Raw genomic sequence first — 16,429 nt, 5'->3', positions numbered from 1 at the left:
TATTAAAAGCAGTAGTTTATCAGGTGAATTAATATTAGGTGGTTTTTCTATTTTCATAATTCCATTACATTTAGCAATTGAAATTAAAAAAGAGTTCTAAAAAAAAATAAAATAAAAAAGAGTTCTTTCTGTCTCTCTAAATAAATATCTATTCAGTTCAGTTCAGTTGCTCAGTTGTGTCCAACTCTTTGCGACCCCATGAGCTGCAACACGCCAGGCCTTCCTGTCCAACACCAACTCCCGGAGCCCACACAAACTCACGTCCGTTGAGTCGGTGATGCCATCCAACCATCTCATCCTCTGTCGTCCCCTTCTCCTCCTGCCCTCAGTCTTTCTCAGCATCAGGGTCTTTTCAAATGAGTCAGCTCTTCACATCAGGTGGCCAAAGTATTGGACTTTCAGCTTCAAAATCAGACCTTCCAATGAACACCAGGACTGATCTCCTTTAGGATGGACTGGTTGGATCTCCTTGCAATTCAAGGGACTCAAGAGTCTTCTCCAACACCGCAGTTCAAAAGCATCAATTCTTCGGCTCTCAGCTTTCTTCACCATCCAACTCTCACATCCATACGTGACTACTGGAAAAACCATAGCCTTGACTAGACGGACCTTTGTGGACAAAGTAATGTCTCTGCTTTTTAATATGCTGTCTAGGTTGGTCATAACTTTCCTTCCGAGGAGTAAGCGTCTTTTAATTTCATGGCTGAAATCACCATCTGCAGTGATTTTGGAGCCCCCCAAAATAAAGTCTCTCACTGTTTCCCTATCTATTTGCCATGAAGTGATGGGACCAGATGCCATGATCTTAGTTTTCTGAGTGTTGAGCTTTAAGCCAACTTTTTCACTCTCCTCTTTCACTTTCATCAAGAGGCTCTTTGGTTCCTCTTCACTTTATGCCATAAGGGTGGTGTCATCTGCATATCTGAGGTTGTTGATATTTCTCCTGGCAATCTTGATTCCAGCTTGTGCTTCCTCCAGCCCAGCATTTCTCATGATGTACTCTGCATATAAGTTAAATAAGCAGGGTGACAATATACAGCCTTGATGTACTCCTTTTCCTATTTGGAACCAGTCTGTTGTTCCATGTCCAGTTCTAATTGTTGGTTCCTGACCTGCATACAGGTTTCTCAAGAGGCAGGTCAGGTGGTCTGGTATTCCCATCTCTTTCAGAATTTTCCACAGTTTGTTGTGATCCACAGAGTCTAAGGCTTTGGCATAGTCAATAAAGCAGAAATAGATGTTGTTCTGGAAGTCTCTTGCTTTTTTGATGATCCAGCGGATGTTGGCAATTCGATCTGTGGTTCCTCTGCCTTTTCTAAAACCAGCTTGAACATCTGGAAGTTCACGGTTCACGTATTGCTGAAGCCTGACTTGGAGAATTTTGAGCAATACTTTACTAGCATGTGAGATGAGTGCAATTGTGCAGCAGTTTGAGCACAAAATAACTATATGCAGATATATAGTTTAGCATTTCATTTCCCTGATAGCTCAGTTGGTAAAGAATCTGCCTGCAGTACAGGAGACCCCGGTTCGATTCCTGGGTTGGGAAGATGTGCTAGAGAAGGGATAGGCTACCCACTCCAGTATTCTTGGGCTTCCCTTGTGGCTCAGTGATAAAGAATCCGCCTGCAACGTGGGAGACCTGAGTTCGATCCTTGGGTTGGGAAGATCCCCTGGAGAAGGGAAAGGCTACTCACTCCAGTATTCTGGCCTGGAGAATTCCGTGGACTGTAGTGTCTGTAGTTGTCGCAAAGAATCAGACATGACTGAGCGACTTTCACTTTCACGCATTACAAAATGCTTCAGGCTCAGGTTCATCTTATATTTTCCCAGCCTTATTTCCATGATTCTCCCTCCTGGAATCAATCAGTTTCCCAAGGGGTCCTAGTTCTTGATAATCGAAAGATATTTAGAAACCAATAATCTAGGTGTCAGGTGTACTTATTGCTACTGGGATGTCTCTGCTTCTTGTCCTCCTCAGTGAACAGATGTAGAAAATACATATCTGTATATTAACTCTTGCATACACGTCAAACGTCTGTTCTGTATATCTGTGTGTGTGTGTGTATATATATATATATTTTTTCTTTGTAGTAAAGAGACTCAGTTGATGTGTGTGAGTATATATTTTTTTTAATGAAAAGACTTAGTTGATAACTGTGAACCCAGTCTACAGTATGCCTTCCCCATTTTCTTTATTTGTAACACTCTTCTGACTGTGAGAAATCTGGCTCTCACTATCTACACAGAATATTATTTGTTCAACTCTAGTAAACAAATAGTTTCAGAATTTCAAACCCATACCCTGAGAGAAACAGATTTGCTACTAAATACAGTGTATACAGTTCTTTTTGTCTGTAGCATTACAGAATTTAGTCAAAATACTGCTTTCTGACATTACCTGGATCAGGTTCTAACTTATTGGTGATATACTTGTAATATAATTAATTCATCCCAGTCTATATTCTGTCTGTCTTTCCTACATTCTAGTTGATTTTTTAAAGATTTACATACAGGGGAACTTCCTGGTGGTCCAGTGGCTAAAACTCCTCCTTCCAATGCAAGGGGTCTGGGTTCCATCCCTGGTCAGGGAACTAGATCCCACATGCTGAAAGGAAGATCCCACCTGCCATAATTAAGACTCAAGGAAGCCAAATAAATAAATAAATAAATATTTAAAAAAAAATAAAGATTTACATACAGTAAAATTCACTCTCTGGCGTTCAGTTCTGTGGGTTTTGACAGGTTTGTGATGTCATTCATACACCATAGCTGTGCAGAGCAGTTCCATTGCATCAAGTGTACCCTCATGCTGCTCCTTTATAACCACCCCCTCCACCCCCTCCCCAGTCCGTAGCTGCCACTGTTTTCCCTTTCCATAGTTTTTCCTTTTTCAGATTCGAGCAACTTATTTTATTTTACCTCTTTTAGTGATGATGAAACAGAATCAAAAGGATTAAGTGGTTTATATTCTTGCATCCAAATTTGGACTGGTCCAAATACTGACTTTTTTTTTGAAGCAAACAAAACATTGACTTCTTAGTATAATTTGATTACATTTGTCTCTTTTATTGAATTGAATGGTAGGTAAAGAGAACACTGCCAAAACGAAGAATGTTGGTTTGTAGCTTAGAAAATAGAAAGCTACCATGCTGTTAATTCATACTTAATGACTTTGGTTGCCCCTGGAAATCATGATCTATAGATCATTGCCTTTGTATCCTCTCTTTCTTAGCAAGAGGTACGATAGCGGTCTGGAATTTATAGGTTGGGTTTAGGTGCAGGAGTTGAATGGGATGGCTGGAATCCATCTCTGGAAAAAATCTAGACTCACACCAGGAGGAGAGTATCTAGGGACATAGAATGTTTACTGAAGGAAAATACTTAAACAGCCAAAATAAATCTTGGAAATTTAGAAGAGTCCAATATGAATGTTCCCTATATCAATTTCCAAAAATATAATACAAACTTTGGAGTAATCATTGCTGGACTTAAGAGACTGGACTTTGTCCAGATACGATTGTGTATTTCCCTGGGGAGCTTGGGTATTTAGAACTACATAGTAGTGATTTTTAAAACAGTGGTTTTATAGAGAATGTTCACAAAAGAAGCTTCATTAATGACATTTTTGTGCTTGGAGACGTCCAGTGTTTTATTTCCCTCCTCTCCCCCCTTTTTTTTCCCTGAAGGGAGGATGGACAGCTCTCATGTGGGCGTGTTATAAAGGCCGTACTGAAGTGGTCGAGCTGCTGCTTTCTCATGGTGCCAACCCAAGTGTTACTGGTCTGGTAAGCGTTAACAAAAAATTCATCTGTAATAGAAGTGGTAAGTTCTTTTAGGAAATACTTAAGATTGGTTGTACTTTGGACTTCATATTGGATGAAATGATCTAGATCTTACTAAAGATAATAATTTGAAATATGATTTCAAAACACAAGGGAATTTTTTCCTCAAGCTAAGTTTTTTTTGCTCAATTTTTATCAACAAAAAAGCAACTTAAATGTTAATTACAGCTATATAACATTTCAAAAGGAGATTTTGAAATCCTTATGTCATCTTGCCTGTGTTCTATGGGTATGCATTCTTAACCTAAGGTCTTTTAAAGAAGAGAGACATTTACCAAATACTCATGCCACTTTTCTGTACATTCTTATTGGTCGTAATACACGCATTACTGCTTTGCTTGAAGCTTGCTCTGACTGCAGATTTAAGTAATCATTTTAATGATGGGGGGGACTCCTTTCACAGTGCATATGTGTGTCAAATCATCGTGTACACTTCAAATACCTTACAGTTTTATTTGTCAATTATGCCTTAATATAGCTGGGAAAAATTCAGTTTTATTCAAGTTGACAGAAGGATTATAAAGAAAGGTTTCACATTTTTTTCTTAGTCTTACCTGTTGGCACATTAAGTGTGTTGAATTTATAAAAATAAATATGTTCATAATATATATTTATTTAAGGTTGAGTACATCTCAGTTCCCAGTTACATATTATGAGATTTATGTGTGTTTTTAATGGTCTGTGACTTGACTTTTTAAAAAAATATTACCTTGTATTGCTCCCTGTGTTATTTACTTTTCTTAGCAAGTGTGTGCTATAGATATCAATCTAAAAGACTTTTTCTTTTCCTCCCTCCCTGTCTACCTCCCCGCCTGTCTGACTGTCTCCCAGCAGTACAGTGTCTACCCAATCATTTGGGCAGCAGGCAGAGGCCATGCTGATATAGTGCAACTTTTACTGCAAAATGGTGCCAAAGTCAACTGCTCCGACAAGGTAGGTCAACAGGATCTTCCAGGTTCAGTTCATGTTGTGTCCACTCAGTGTGTCTGACTTACAAGGATTTTTATATGATCTCATGAGGCTGCACTGATGTATCTTATGTTTATATTTATTAATATATTTTATAAAGGCATACATCTCATAGATAGGTTCCTTATAGGTATTGAAATTGAAAGTGTTAGTCACTCAGTTATGTCTGATTCTTTGTGACTCCATGGATTGTAGCCTGCCAGGCTCCTCTGTCCATGGGATTCTCCAGACAAGAACACTGGAGTGGGTTGTCATTCTCTTCTCCAGGGGATCTTCCTGACCCAGGAATCGAACCTGGGTCTCCTGCATTGCAGGCAGATTCTTTACCGTCTGAGCCACCAGGGAAGCCCAAATTGGTTCTCAGTATCTTTCCATTGTCTTTTATATCACATTGATCATTCTCAGGAAAGTAGAGTTGATTCCCTAGCTTCATTATTTGAAACTTTCTGTTGTAGCTCTTCTTTCTATTTTGGGTCCTATCCACCTTCTCTGTATTGTTGCCAGATTATCTTTTTTTAAAATTTTTTTAATTAATTAATTGATGGCTGCGCTGGGTCTTTACTGATGCTCGTGAGCTTTCCCTAGTTGTGGCGAGCAGGGGCTACTCTGTGTTGCGATGTGTGGACTTCTCATTGTGTTGGCTTCTCTTCTCTAGAGCACAGGCTCAGTAGCTGTGGTGCACGGGTGTAGGTGCTCCGCGGCCTGTGGTATCTTCCTGGACCAGGGATTGAGCCCATGTCTCCTGCATTGGCAGGTGGATTCTTTACCACTGAGTCATCAGGGAAACCCCAGATGATCTTTAAAATTTAAGTTTTGTTCTTTCTCTCTCATACTTAAAATCCTAAGGATATCAGTTCCTGTTACGATGCATGAAGATAGTCTTTGCCGCCCTTTCTCCTGCTGTCTCTACCCCAGACTACCTTTGTTCGGCTGTCAGATGATGCAGGTTCCTGAGTTCCTGGCAGGTGCTCTTTCACTGTGTGGAGTGCCCTCACCTCCTTCTCTTCTTCGACTTCTATTCATCCTTCACTCTCAGCTCATGTACCATCAGTTCCAGAAAGCTCCTCAGGATTTTGTTCTAGTCACTTTTTAAAAAATCCTTAATACCCCAAGTGGGGCTTCTCACATGGCAATAGTGGGAAAGAATCTGCGTGCCGATACAGGAAACACAAGAGATGCGGATTCAGTCCCTAGGTTGGGGAGATCTCCTGGAGGAGGAGATTGCAACCTGCTTCAGTATTCTTGTCTGGAAAATTCTATGGACAGAAGAGCCTGGTGGGCTACAGTGCATGGAGTCAGCAAAAGAGTTGAACACGACTGAACACAGCCCACATATTTGAGAAGTGTTTAATTATATTATTCTTTCTTGCTTTGGGGGAGCTTTTCTAGCATCTTTGGTTTCAAAGCCCAGATTTTTCAATTTGACCCCAGTCTTTCTTCCCAGGTTCACTTCTTGCCATTGCTCTCCAAATACACTGCACTTTCGGATGCAGAAGATGGTCTACCATTCTGTGAACTTTTATGAATTTCTGTGAAGTGTGTGTCTTTGTTTATTCTTTTCCCTCTGTTAAGAATGTTACTACCTCCTCTGCCTGATGAACTCCTGTTTATTTTCTCAAGGCTCAGTTGAAATGTTATCTTCTCTGTTAAGTCTTCTTAACTTACCCAGTCAATGTGGATGCCTCTTCTTCTGAAATGTCAGTATTCGCTGTCCATACCTCCATTAATGCACAGAAGTTCTCTTAGTCAAGGCTGTTATAAAAAGTAGGGATTCATTAAGCGTTCATGTCAATCTGCAGTCTCCTCTGTAGTCAAATGTCACTGCAAGTGTTCCTGTGTCTCTTCATTGCCATATGAATCTCCCCAAAGGTAAAGCATTGCTTTTATGCATGATATACATTCTCTGATGCCTTTTGAGGCATGTTACAGCAAAATGTGCTTTTGAGTGCCGTTTCTTGGCTGACATTTATTTTATCAGGCATAGAGGCGAATCTAGGGTGGTGGTGAAGAGCACAGGCTGAAGCCAGGCTTGTTGGGTTCATGGGTTTTGCTCTACCTCTTAGTAGCTTTGTGACATCAAGCCTGTAGTTAGCTTCTTAGGGTCTTGTTTGCTTATCTGTTAAAATGTGATTCTGTGATTTGTACTTACTCATGTGATGAGGATTACACGAATTAACCTATGTCAACTAGTTAGAACCGTATTTGGCACTTAGCTGTCACTATTTTTGACTATAGTCAGATTGTTCGACTTCCTATGTTACAAGATACGGGAAGCAAAGCAAGTGTGTTGGAAATTAAAGGCTGTATGACTTTATGATGAAAAATTGTCACTGATTATAAAAATTAAAGTTGGTTAAAATACATTTCATGCAGTGGTTAACCATCTATTTGGGAGAAATAAAATGAGGAAAGTATGATTCATCTAGGCTTAAAATTATGATTGGTGTAAACCATAATCTAAAATACTCTGTGTGATTTTTATCAAAATTCATGTTGAGAGCTTAGTTTCTTTTAATATATCTTCAATAATAATTTTAAATCTGTTATTTCTTTTAACAGTATGGAACCACCCCTTTGGTTTGGGCTGCACGAAAAGGTCATTTGGAATGTGTAAAACATTTATTGGCCATGGGAGCTGATGTTGATCAAGAAGGAGCTGTAAGTATCTTTTCTACTTAACTGCTGGTAGTAGAGAGATGTTTTTAGTTTTGAGAGAGAGAATATTTTTTCCTTAGCATATATCTAGAAAAATTTCCTTACGGTGTCTAAATGATACTTAGAAAAACAAACATCTTTTATTATCCTGGTAAATTTAGATATTATATATTACAAATATGTGCTCTTAAGGAGTTTTTGCCAATGCACATAAATTTTAGGAGGCTAAAGCTATAAGGAATATCTTTTAGTAATCTTAGTATAAATTAAAGTACTTCCCACATCAAATGATTTGAATTACTAATGTGGAAAGAATTTCTGTTCTTTCAAAATACCTTTTCTTTAAAATTTTAAAATAATGCCGTAATTTTTTGATATTTTAAGCTGTAACTTGTTTTCCTTCTCTGATAGATTTTAAAATATCAGAAATCAGTGGTCAAAACCTAGATAGCTTAAAAATTGGTTCAGTATATCTTAGTGACTAGGAGTTATGGATTCATTATTGAATCCCTGCTTGTACCTGGCCTGTGCCAGATACTGGAGGAGACTCTGTAACTTGTTTTCCTTCTGTGATAGATTTTAAAATATCAGAAGTCAGTGGTCAAAACCTAGATAGCTTAAAAATTGGTTCAATTTATCTTAGCGACTAGGAGTTATGGATTCATTATTGAGTCCCTGCTTGCACTCGGCCTGTGCCAGATGTGCTGGGGGTACTGGAGGAGATGATCACATCACTTTTTCTTGAACTTCTAAGAATATAGTTAAAGGAGGTAAAGTTTATGCACAAGAAACAATACAGTCTTTTGTTAACATAATAATTAGATTATGTGAGGTGGATCATAAAGGATTCTGAGAAGAGTTGCTAGCAAACCTGTGGCTGCAGTGTAACAAGAGTGGGCTCTAAGTCATACTTGAATTCTTGGCATAATACCAACCAGCTCCTTCTATTTTCCATGGTGGCAGAGCTGCTAATTGCCGACCTTCAAGGGACATGGAATATGTTAGTGCTCTGTGGAGACAGAGCATGATTCTTACCCAACCCTGGAAGCCATACTGTTCACCTGCCTCTTTTCTGGGCAGTTTATCAAGTGGATGAGTGGCCTGTCTCTATGTTGACTGCTGAAGAATCTGAAAAGGCTATGTTATTTAATATTGAGAGTTATAGCTTAGTTCCAGGGGCTGATATAACAACTAAAATATTTCTATAAGGAAATTGCATGCTATATCAAAGTAGATAAAAATCTCAAGAATAAATTTTAATATTTGTTTTGCAGTGAGTCAGATTCTTGTATTAGGTGATTTATTGTTAATAAATTAAATGTGCAGTTTTTAAAAGAACCACTAAAAATAAGACAGTTTTGAAAATGTGGTTTCTGGGTCACTGTAACAAAGAATATATTATACTGTTATTGAAATATTCTATACTTTTTAATTCATTGTTTCACTTACGTTTTTTGTATAGATTTCATTATAGACCGTTGCTTGTTTGGAAGTCTGTTAACCTTACTTTGGATTACTTCATTTAGAATGTGTTTAATTTTAAGTCATCCTGTTATCTATTTTACCATTCAATACTTTAGTGAGAGGATTTGTTCATTGTAAATGAGTCCAAATTTAGGTTATCATTTAAAGATTTTAATGTCAGTCCTCCTGACTGAAGAGAACTAACACATCTTCAAGAATGGAAAATATGCTTCCTGACCACTTTAGGTATGTTTCTGGTAATATATGTTGGCATTTTATTATTAGAAATAATTATTAATTATAGGTCACCTATTTGAACATCAGTTTTTGACTATGGCATAAATTAAGTTGTCTGAAATGACTAATTGATTGGACATTTTTGTTTGTTTTTTAGAATTCAATGACCGCACTTATTGTGGCAGTAAAAGGAGGCTACACACAGTCAGTGAAAGAAATTCTGAAGCGAAATCCAAATGTAAATTTAACAGATAAGGATGGAAATACAGCCTTGATGATTGCATCGAAGGAGGGTCATACAGAAATTGTACAGGATCTTCTTGACGCTGGGACATATGTGAACATACCTGATAGGGTAGGTTGTCTATTTAGAACCTGGCTTCCAGTGGTGATGTTGATGGAAGGTACCTTAACTTCTCAACGCCTTTCAAGATTCTTCCTGCATAACATATTTAAGATGTTTTATTTCTGCCTTTAAAACTAATAAGTTAAAACCTATTTAATCTTTGTGAAGGGTGTTCTTTTCAGTTTTTTAAAAATAATATTGTTATTGAAAATGTGATCTTAAAATCATCCTTTACTGTGGGTCTTGTTCATGGCTGGTGTTGTTCATTGTTCTAAGACTTCAGGTACCACCCTTACACTTAATAGAATTTTCAAGTTTGTATCTCTTGCTCTGACTTCTTCTCAGAAGTATACACTTGCATGTCCATTTCCACTTAAACTCTCCATGTGAGTGTCTAATGGACCTCTTAATTTTCAGCAAAACAGATGTTTTGTTTGTTGAATCCCAAACCTGCTATCCCCTCAGACTTCTCCATCTCAGTGGTCCCACCATCTACCCTGTGTTAAAGACCCACACTGTACACATTAGTCTTGATTTCTCAGTGACCAAAGTCACTCCCCAGTCACTTTCTATCACATCACTCTCTTTTATTTGCATTACATTTATCTTATTTTTTATTTTTGTTTATTGTGTGTTGTCTGTTAGTCTCCTCTAGACTATGCATTCTCCCAGAGCTGGGACCTTGTCTAACTTATTTCCTAGAGCCTAGAATAGTGTGTGGCACTTAGTAAGCAATGGAATATTTAGAACCTTGTGTTAATTTCCGACTTTGAACCCACATTAATGCTAATATTCTCAAAGTGTTTCTTCCATGGGTTTATACTTTTAATGTAGTAGTTAAGATACTACATCGTGGCATTAGACTCAGTTCTCAAGGGCCTGCATCTTGAATTGTAGCCCACCAGGGCCCATTTAGGATTGGGATGAGCCATAGCTCATGGAATGATCCAACTCAAACCCATATATCTGATTTGTAATTTAGCAGTTAAAAAAAAAAGGCCATTTGCAGTATTTGAAGTAGGGAAAGATATAATTAATAATGATTATTGCTTGGTGAATATAATTTCAGGGCAGAGCTCTCCTTATGAGGTAATGAACTTCGTCTAAACCTTGTACTGAGGAATGAGTCAGTCCTGGGCACTCTTGGCCTGTACTGCCAAGTAGAATATAGATTTTGTTTTGGAAACCAACCTTTTCCCTTAATTAAATGTTGTTATAAACCCACAGATGGCTCTAGCTTTGCAGCTCCCTTTAGAGTCAGTGGCTTTTGTCAGATAGCATGATTCCAAGGGATTTGTGTTACTTAATTTCCAAAGGTTTGTCTCATTGACAGTCATGGCGTCATTTTATTTAATTTACATTTGTAATGAGAGGGTGCCTTCAAAATAGAATGGCTTATTCTGGGTGACTTACCTTTCTAAAGTTTTGTCCTAGAATTTCAGGTATAAATGTCCTCATTTTGATGTATTGTCTTCTGTCCCTTATTCTACAGGCTATTAGTATCAGGTATTAATACTAGTTACCTAAAAACTTTGTTGTTTACAGAAAGTATCTGAGATAATTTTTTTCCCAAGACATTTCCAAAAAAAAATTTATTGTATTAATATATGATTAATCTTAACTTCAAAACAGTATTTTTTGTTTTCCTCATCAATTATCTATGGGTTTTTTTTTTTTCTTTTTAGAGTGGAGATACTGTCTTAATTGGTGCTGTCCGAGGTGGTCATGTGGAAATTGTTAGAGCACTTCTTCAAAAATATGCTGATATCGACATTAGAGGACAGGTGTGTGTGATTACAGACTGTTATCTGTGACTGTAATTGGTCATATATGTTGGTTGATCATAATGTCATTCTTTTGAGTTTTCCTATGGAGTTAAACTTATAAACACTAATGTATTTAACGGATGCCTGTATTATTAAGTTTCACTGCCATTATTATGAAATTTCTGTATTAATGTCAAGTTAGATTTAGATAGAAATGAACCATAAAGAAGCTCATGTTTTTCAAGTACACCTCCCTGATTAATGTCTAAATATGTTTAATCCTGAAATTAGTAGTTGATGATACTGAGACATGGCAGCACTTTTGAGTGTGTGTGACTTGTTTTCTTTAGTGTTCTCCTTCTGTTTATCTTCTTCATCCTTGTATTGTTCTTCTTTTCCTGTCTTTTTTTTTTAATCTTTCACCTCCTTTCCCCCATTTGCTTGCCTTTCTCAGGACCACTTGGTAGTGCCTGTGAACTTTGTTTAAGGCAGTGATAGCTCACAGAGCTGTAAAGGTTATTCATTTTAGGTAAAAGCACTCCTAAAGTTGTAAATTTGTTCAGTATGTCAAAAGCTTTAGATCAAAAAAGAAAAATATGTACTTTACAACCCATTTTGCTGTTGGACAGTTGGCGTTTCTGCTCAGTTTTCTCCTTGTACACAAATCCATTTTTGAATCAAACTAATAAATATTACGCCAAATGCCATGAGAGTCTTTTAACGTGGATCCCTTGCCTGTAAGAAACATGTATTTTAGTTTGGAAGGTTTTAGTTCATTTAATTTATACTTAAACTTACATTTTTATCTAAACATAAAAAGTGATGCCACTTTTGATATCAGATAGTGTATGGTTGATTGCCTAACGAAGATTCAAATGTTAAAGTCTTGAGGTGATGAAAGAGGGCATTAAGGAGAACTTTTGAGGGAAGGTAGAATTTGAACTAAGTTTGAAAAATGGGTCGAGTTTGGATAAAGAAAGGCTGAGTAATTCAGGCAGGGATAGTAGAATAATGAGATGAGAAAGTTCAGAAAAGTGGGAAAGTGAAAGACTGTAGTCCTTAGCTAGTGAATAAATCAGGTTGTTAAGTAGGGTGGCATGGGAGATAGTAAAGTCCAAAGGGATGTAGGACCAAAGAGGTTAGAGTGTCAAACTCAGAAGGTTCAGAAGCTAGTGTGCAGTTTTGAGAAGGGAACTGTGTTGAGAAAATCTTGGTGTAGCAAACAGTGTGATAGTGGCCAAAAGTCATTCATTGAGGATAAAATCATATTTTCACTAAAAGTAGGTGCCTTGATCACCTATTTAGACTTTTATCTAACTCCTTTGTGTCTGTCAATTCTGTTTTTCAACATTTTAATCACTTTTTGTTTTTCTTCTTTAGCTCTGCTTTCAAAATCCATTTTAATCTATTTTTGGTATTTGAACTAGATAGGATTTTAAAGGATCTGATGAAAATCAGTCTATGGGTGTGGGTGGAGATTAAGAAAGCTGAGAATGATAGAAACAATTCAGCTTATGTTTGTGTAGTACATTCGCAAGAGTTATCTTTTGAAAAGATTGGGCAGATGAAAAGCCACAAGCCAAGGTCAGAATATTTACGTGACTTCTCAAAGGACATAGCTCAAGTCCTGAAGACCTCCAACACAGTGCGGGGTCCTGAAACCTAATTGCATTCCAGAAGCATAGTTTACCCTATCAGCTGTGTGAGGTTGCTACTTCCTAGTTAAGAAATGTTAAGTTTTCCTAGACTTCTTTTGTAAAAAATTTCCCACAAGTAAATGCAAGGTACAATAAGGATTAATATTATTTTCTATCATGCTGCTTCTTGGTAAGATATATTAATGCTTTCTGACAGAAATGTTAATACTGATGAATTTTTAATATTCTGTCTTATATGAAGTGATTGTTGATTTTTTAATTAATACAGGACAATAAAACTGCTTTGTATTGGGCTGTTGAGAAAGGAAATGCAACAATGGTGAGAGACATCTTACAATGCAATCCTGACACTGAAATATGCACGAAGGTATAAACGACATTTCTATCCTGTTAGCAATACCTAGTGTTGAATATTAGTACTGCTTATTTTGTTTCAGTTTTTACAACTGTTTGATATTAGAATGACAGTGATTTTACTGGTAGTGTTCTGTATTAAGTTGAGGAATAGCTTTATATTCTTTTAGGAGTTGTGTATTCACAGCAGAATACACTGTGTAATTTGTTATTTTAGTTAGATACTTTCAGAAAGTACAGTATCAGCCATTCATAAACTGTGGCCGGATCATTTCCCCAGAATTATTTTATGCTCCTGTTGTTTGGAATGCCGAACATGTTTCTTTTCAAAAGATCATTTTGTGTGGTTATTGGTTCCTCAAACCAACCACTTTAGTCTGTTTTACTCCATGTGAAAAGTATAAAACTGTGTGAGACCTCAGTGGTTATATTTGGCCTTCTGTGTAGTAGTTGTTCATGAGGAAAGTATATTTGGAATTCTGAAATGAAACAGCAGGCATTCTTTATGAATAAAGCAGACTTACGGAAGCACCCGTAATACAGCCCCGTTTCATCTACCAGAGATTTGGAGCAGTGTTGTCTGAACCAATGATGGTGACTGCAGTGCCCTGGATACCTTCTGGTTTGCAGGCCATGGCTCCTTGGAATCTTTTTTCTTTTGGAACTGTGTGTCAGCTGCTCTGACCACATGTGGCTTCTGACCACCTTTTGCTTTTTCCTAATTCAGTGCTGAACTGTGGTCTCTTCTTCTATCTCTTAATTTGGTTTTGAAAGCAATTAGAACATTCTTTAATAAGGAAGTAGTGGGTACATCCCTTGCTTGGCTGAGTGACATACAAATATTTTGATACAAGTGGTTGGCTGTGGAAGGAAAAGCACTTTCTTATTAGTTTTTGCAACTGTGTTTTCTTGAGAACATTTTCGATATAGACTGGGCAGATATTTGACTTCTTGACGTGTGTTTATGTGACTTTAAAGACTAAAGGTATTAATCTGGCAAACCTTTTTATCTGTACCCACAGGATGGCGAAACACCCCTTATAAAGGCTACCAAGATGAGAAACATAGAAGTGGTAGAGCTGCTGCTGGATAAAGGAGCCAAAGTGTCTGCTGTCGATAAGGTAGTAATAAAACATTTGTGCAGAGAGCATAGGGCAGTTGGTAAGACCAACCTATATACCTGGTGGACTTAGGGGGGAGTCTCATGTTATCTTGTGGAGGGAGAGATTACTGACTGGGGATATCTGTGTGGGATTTGGATGCTGTGAGATCTTGGCTGTCCTGAGAGCGTGCTGAGGCGTGGGCAGGCTCAGTAAAGAAGTTGCTTCCTGTGATCCCTCTGTGGCTCAGATCAGTTACGGGGAGCTGAGCTGCATTGAGCACCATACAAGGATGATGTCATCATGGTGGATCTTGTTGCAGAGAAACAAGAGGAAAGAATTAAGATAAGCCACAGGAAGAACGTGGCACATCGTTTTCATTTAATGTTCTAGAGTGACTAGAGGATCTGGGAACTGAGAATTTCATTTGTTAGCTTTTGGGTCATTGTCTTTAAGCGATGTTTGTAAAGTAAAAGGTGGAGAATACTTTGCAGACTAAATTTTTTTTTTTACATGATAGTTTTCATTAATGCCGGATGTGAAGAGTAAAGTGATGGAGATTCTAATAAGGGAAGAAGGCAGGTTGATGTTTGAGAGAGGTGAAAGCTGAGGGAATGAAGAGGTGGTAAGTAGGCAGAGAAGGGTGGATACAACAGAGAGGACTCCGAGGGAGAGAATGTAGAGAAAGACGATGATGGTGACCAAGGGCATGGGGAAAGACAAGTTCACTCGTGGTAGTGAAGTACCAACCTGGATTGAGATGCTATGTAGACTGATGACGAGAGCATCGTGAAATAGAGTGTAAATTAGTTGAGGAAGACAGTTGACGTCGGTGGACAGTTAGTATCTGAATGGTAGATGGAAGTACCATTAACCTATGATGGAAGTGGATCCGGGGCCTATGGGAAGCCACAGGGGAAACCTGTTCCTTGTGCTCTTTGATTCTGGAGGCTCTGGAAGAAAGAATACCCAAGAAAAGCCAGGGAAGGAACTAGAGAAAGAAAATTGCAAGGAAGATAGAAATAAAAACTCATATGAAAAATATGGAGAGTTTGGATATTCTGTTATTTTGTAGAAATATGAAAAATGTTATTCTGTATATACATACATGAGAAATAGGGAAGTTCAAGTGTCCCTTCACTGTTTACAGAAAGGAGACACCCCTCTGCACATTGCTATTCGTGGGAGGAGTCGGAAACTGGCAGAACTCCTTTTAAGAAACCCCAAAGATGGACGGTTACTGTATAGACCCAACAAAGCAGGCGAGACTCCCTACAATATTGACTGTAGCCATCAGAAAAGTATTTTAACTCAAATATTTGGAGCCAGTAAGTATTGGGCTTTATATCTGCCTGAGGTTTTAAGAAATGAACGTCTATGAAAAAATTAAGAGAATGACAGCAGTTTTGTGTTTTATCACTTAACCAGAGATTATGAAAGTTTAAAATGTTATTACTTTGCTGTAGAAAAGTAACTTCTTCCTGTCTAGAGTTCCTTTGCATTATATTGGAGCATTCTGAATTAAGTCCATTCAGAGTCACCAGCAGCTTTTAAAACCTTCAAAAATCTAGCCTACTTTTCTAAAAATCTCTTCCCCCTGTTATTCTCTCAGGTAAACTTTGTTCTTTTATCAAACATGCTGTGTTTTCAGTGAGTGGCTCTCTACCTCTGCTTGTGTTGTGCCTGCTCCATTCCCATGAATGTTCTTGTTAAAATCCTCTCTCTCCAAGGCTGGGGTCAACCGTCTCCTTCTCAGTGACCTTTTGACTGATCTGCCTAACCAGATAAAATTTTGCCTCATTTGAGTACTTAAGCACTATGTTAATAATCCTTTTTAAACACCTGTTGCATATGGCCTTTTATTTTGTTTCTTTTAGAATTTTCTCCCAGATTCCAAGTTACTCAGGGCAGGCATTCTTTCTTCTTATCTTGTATCCTCCGTAATACCTAGCATAATGCCTTGAATATTGTACTAAAGTAGTTTTTGCTTGTAGAGGATGCACATGAGAATCGAATCATTTGCATGTGGTCTTTT

The 16,429-nt window shown here is 37.7% G+C and overlaps 1 protein-coding gene across 50 annotated transcripts in view; it reads left to right on the top strand.

Moving 5' to 3' along the window:
- KIDINS220 (kinase D interacting substrate 220) overlaps nucleotides 1-16,429 on the top strand; it is a 97,904-nt gene that overhangs the window by 17,470 nt on the left and 64,005 nt on the right. For 28 of the 50 annotated variants that reach the window (XM_081483420.1, XM_081483421.1, XM_081483415.1 and 25 more), the window contains 8 exons: nucleotides 3,690-3,788; nucleotides 4,677-4,778; nucleotides 7,374-7,472; nucleotides 9,328-9,525; nucleotides 11,202-11,300; nucleotides 13,209-13,307; nucleotides 14,317-14,415; nucleotides 15,545-15,722. In XM_081483420.1, coding sequence (XP_081339546.1) covers nucleotides 3,690-3,788; nucleotides 4,677-4,778; nucleotides 7,374-7,472; nucleotides 9,328-9,525; nucleotides 11,202-11,300; nucleotides 13,209-13,307; nucleotides 14,317-14,415; nucleotides 15,545-15,722 — 973 coding nt within the window. The remainder of the gene's footprint in view (nucleotides 1-3,689; nucleotides 3,789-4,676; nucleotides 4,779-7,373; nucleotides 7,473-9,327; nucleotides 9,526-11,201; nucleotides 11,301-13,208; nucleotides 13,308-14,316; nucleotides 14,416-15,544; nucleotides 15,723-16,429) is intronic. The other 22 variants (XM_081483434.1, XM_081483445.1, XM_081483431.1 and 19 more) reach the window with 1 other exon arrangement.

This window comes from Giraffa tippelskirchi, chromosome 4 (genome assembly GCF_054371585.1).
Source record: "Giraffa tippelskirchi isolate mGirTip1 chromosome 4, T2T-mGirTip1v1.2.pri, whole genome shotgun sequence".
Lineage (NCBI taxonomy): Eukaryota > Metazoa > Chordata > Mammalia > Artiodactyla > Giraffidae > Giraffa > Giraffa tippelskirchi.
This window is presented reverse-complemented; position numbering and strand designations above follow the sequence as displayed.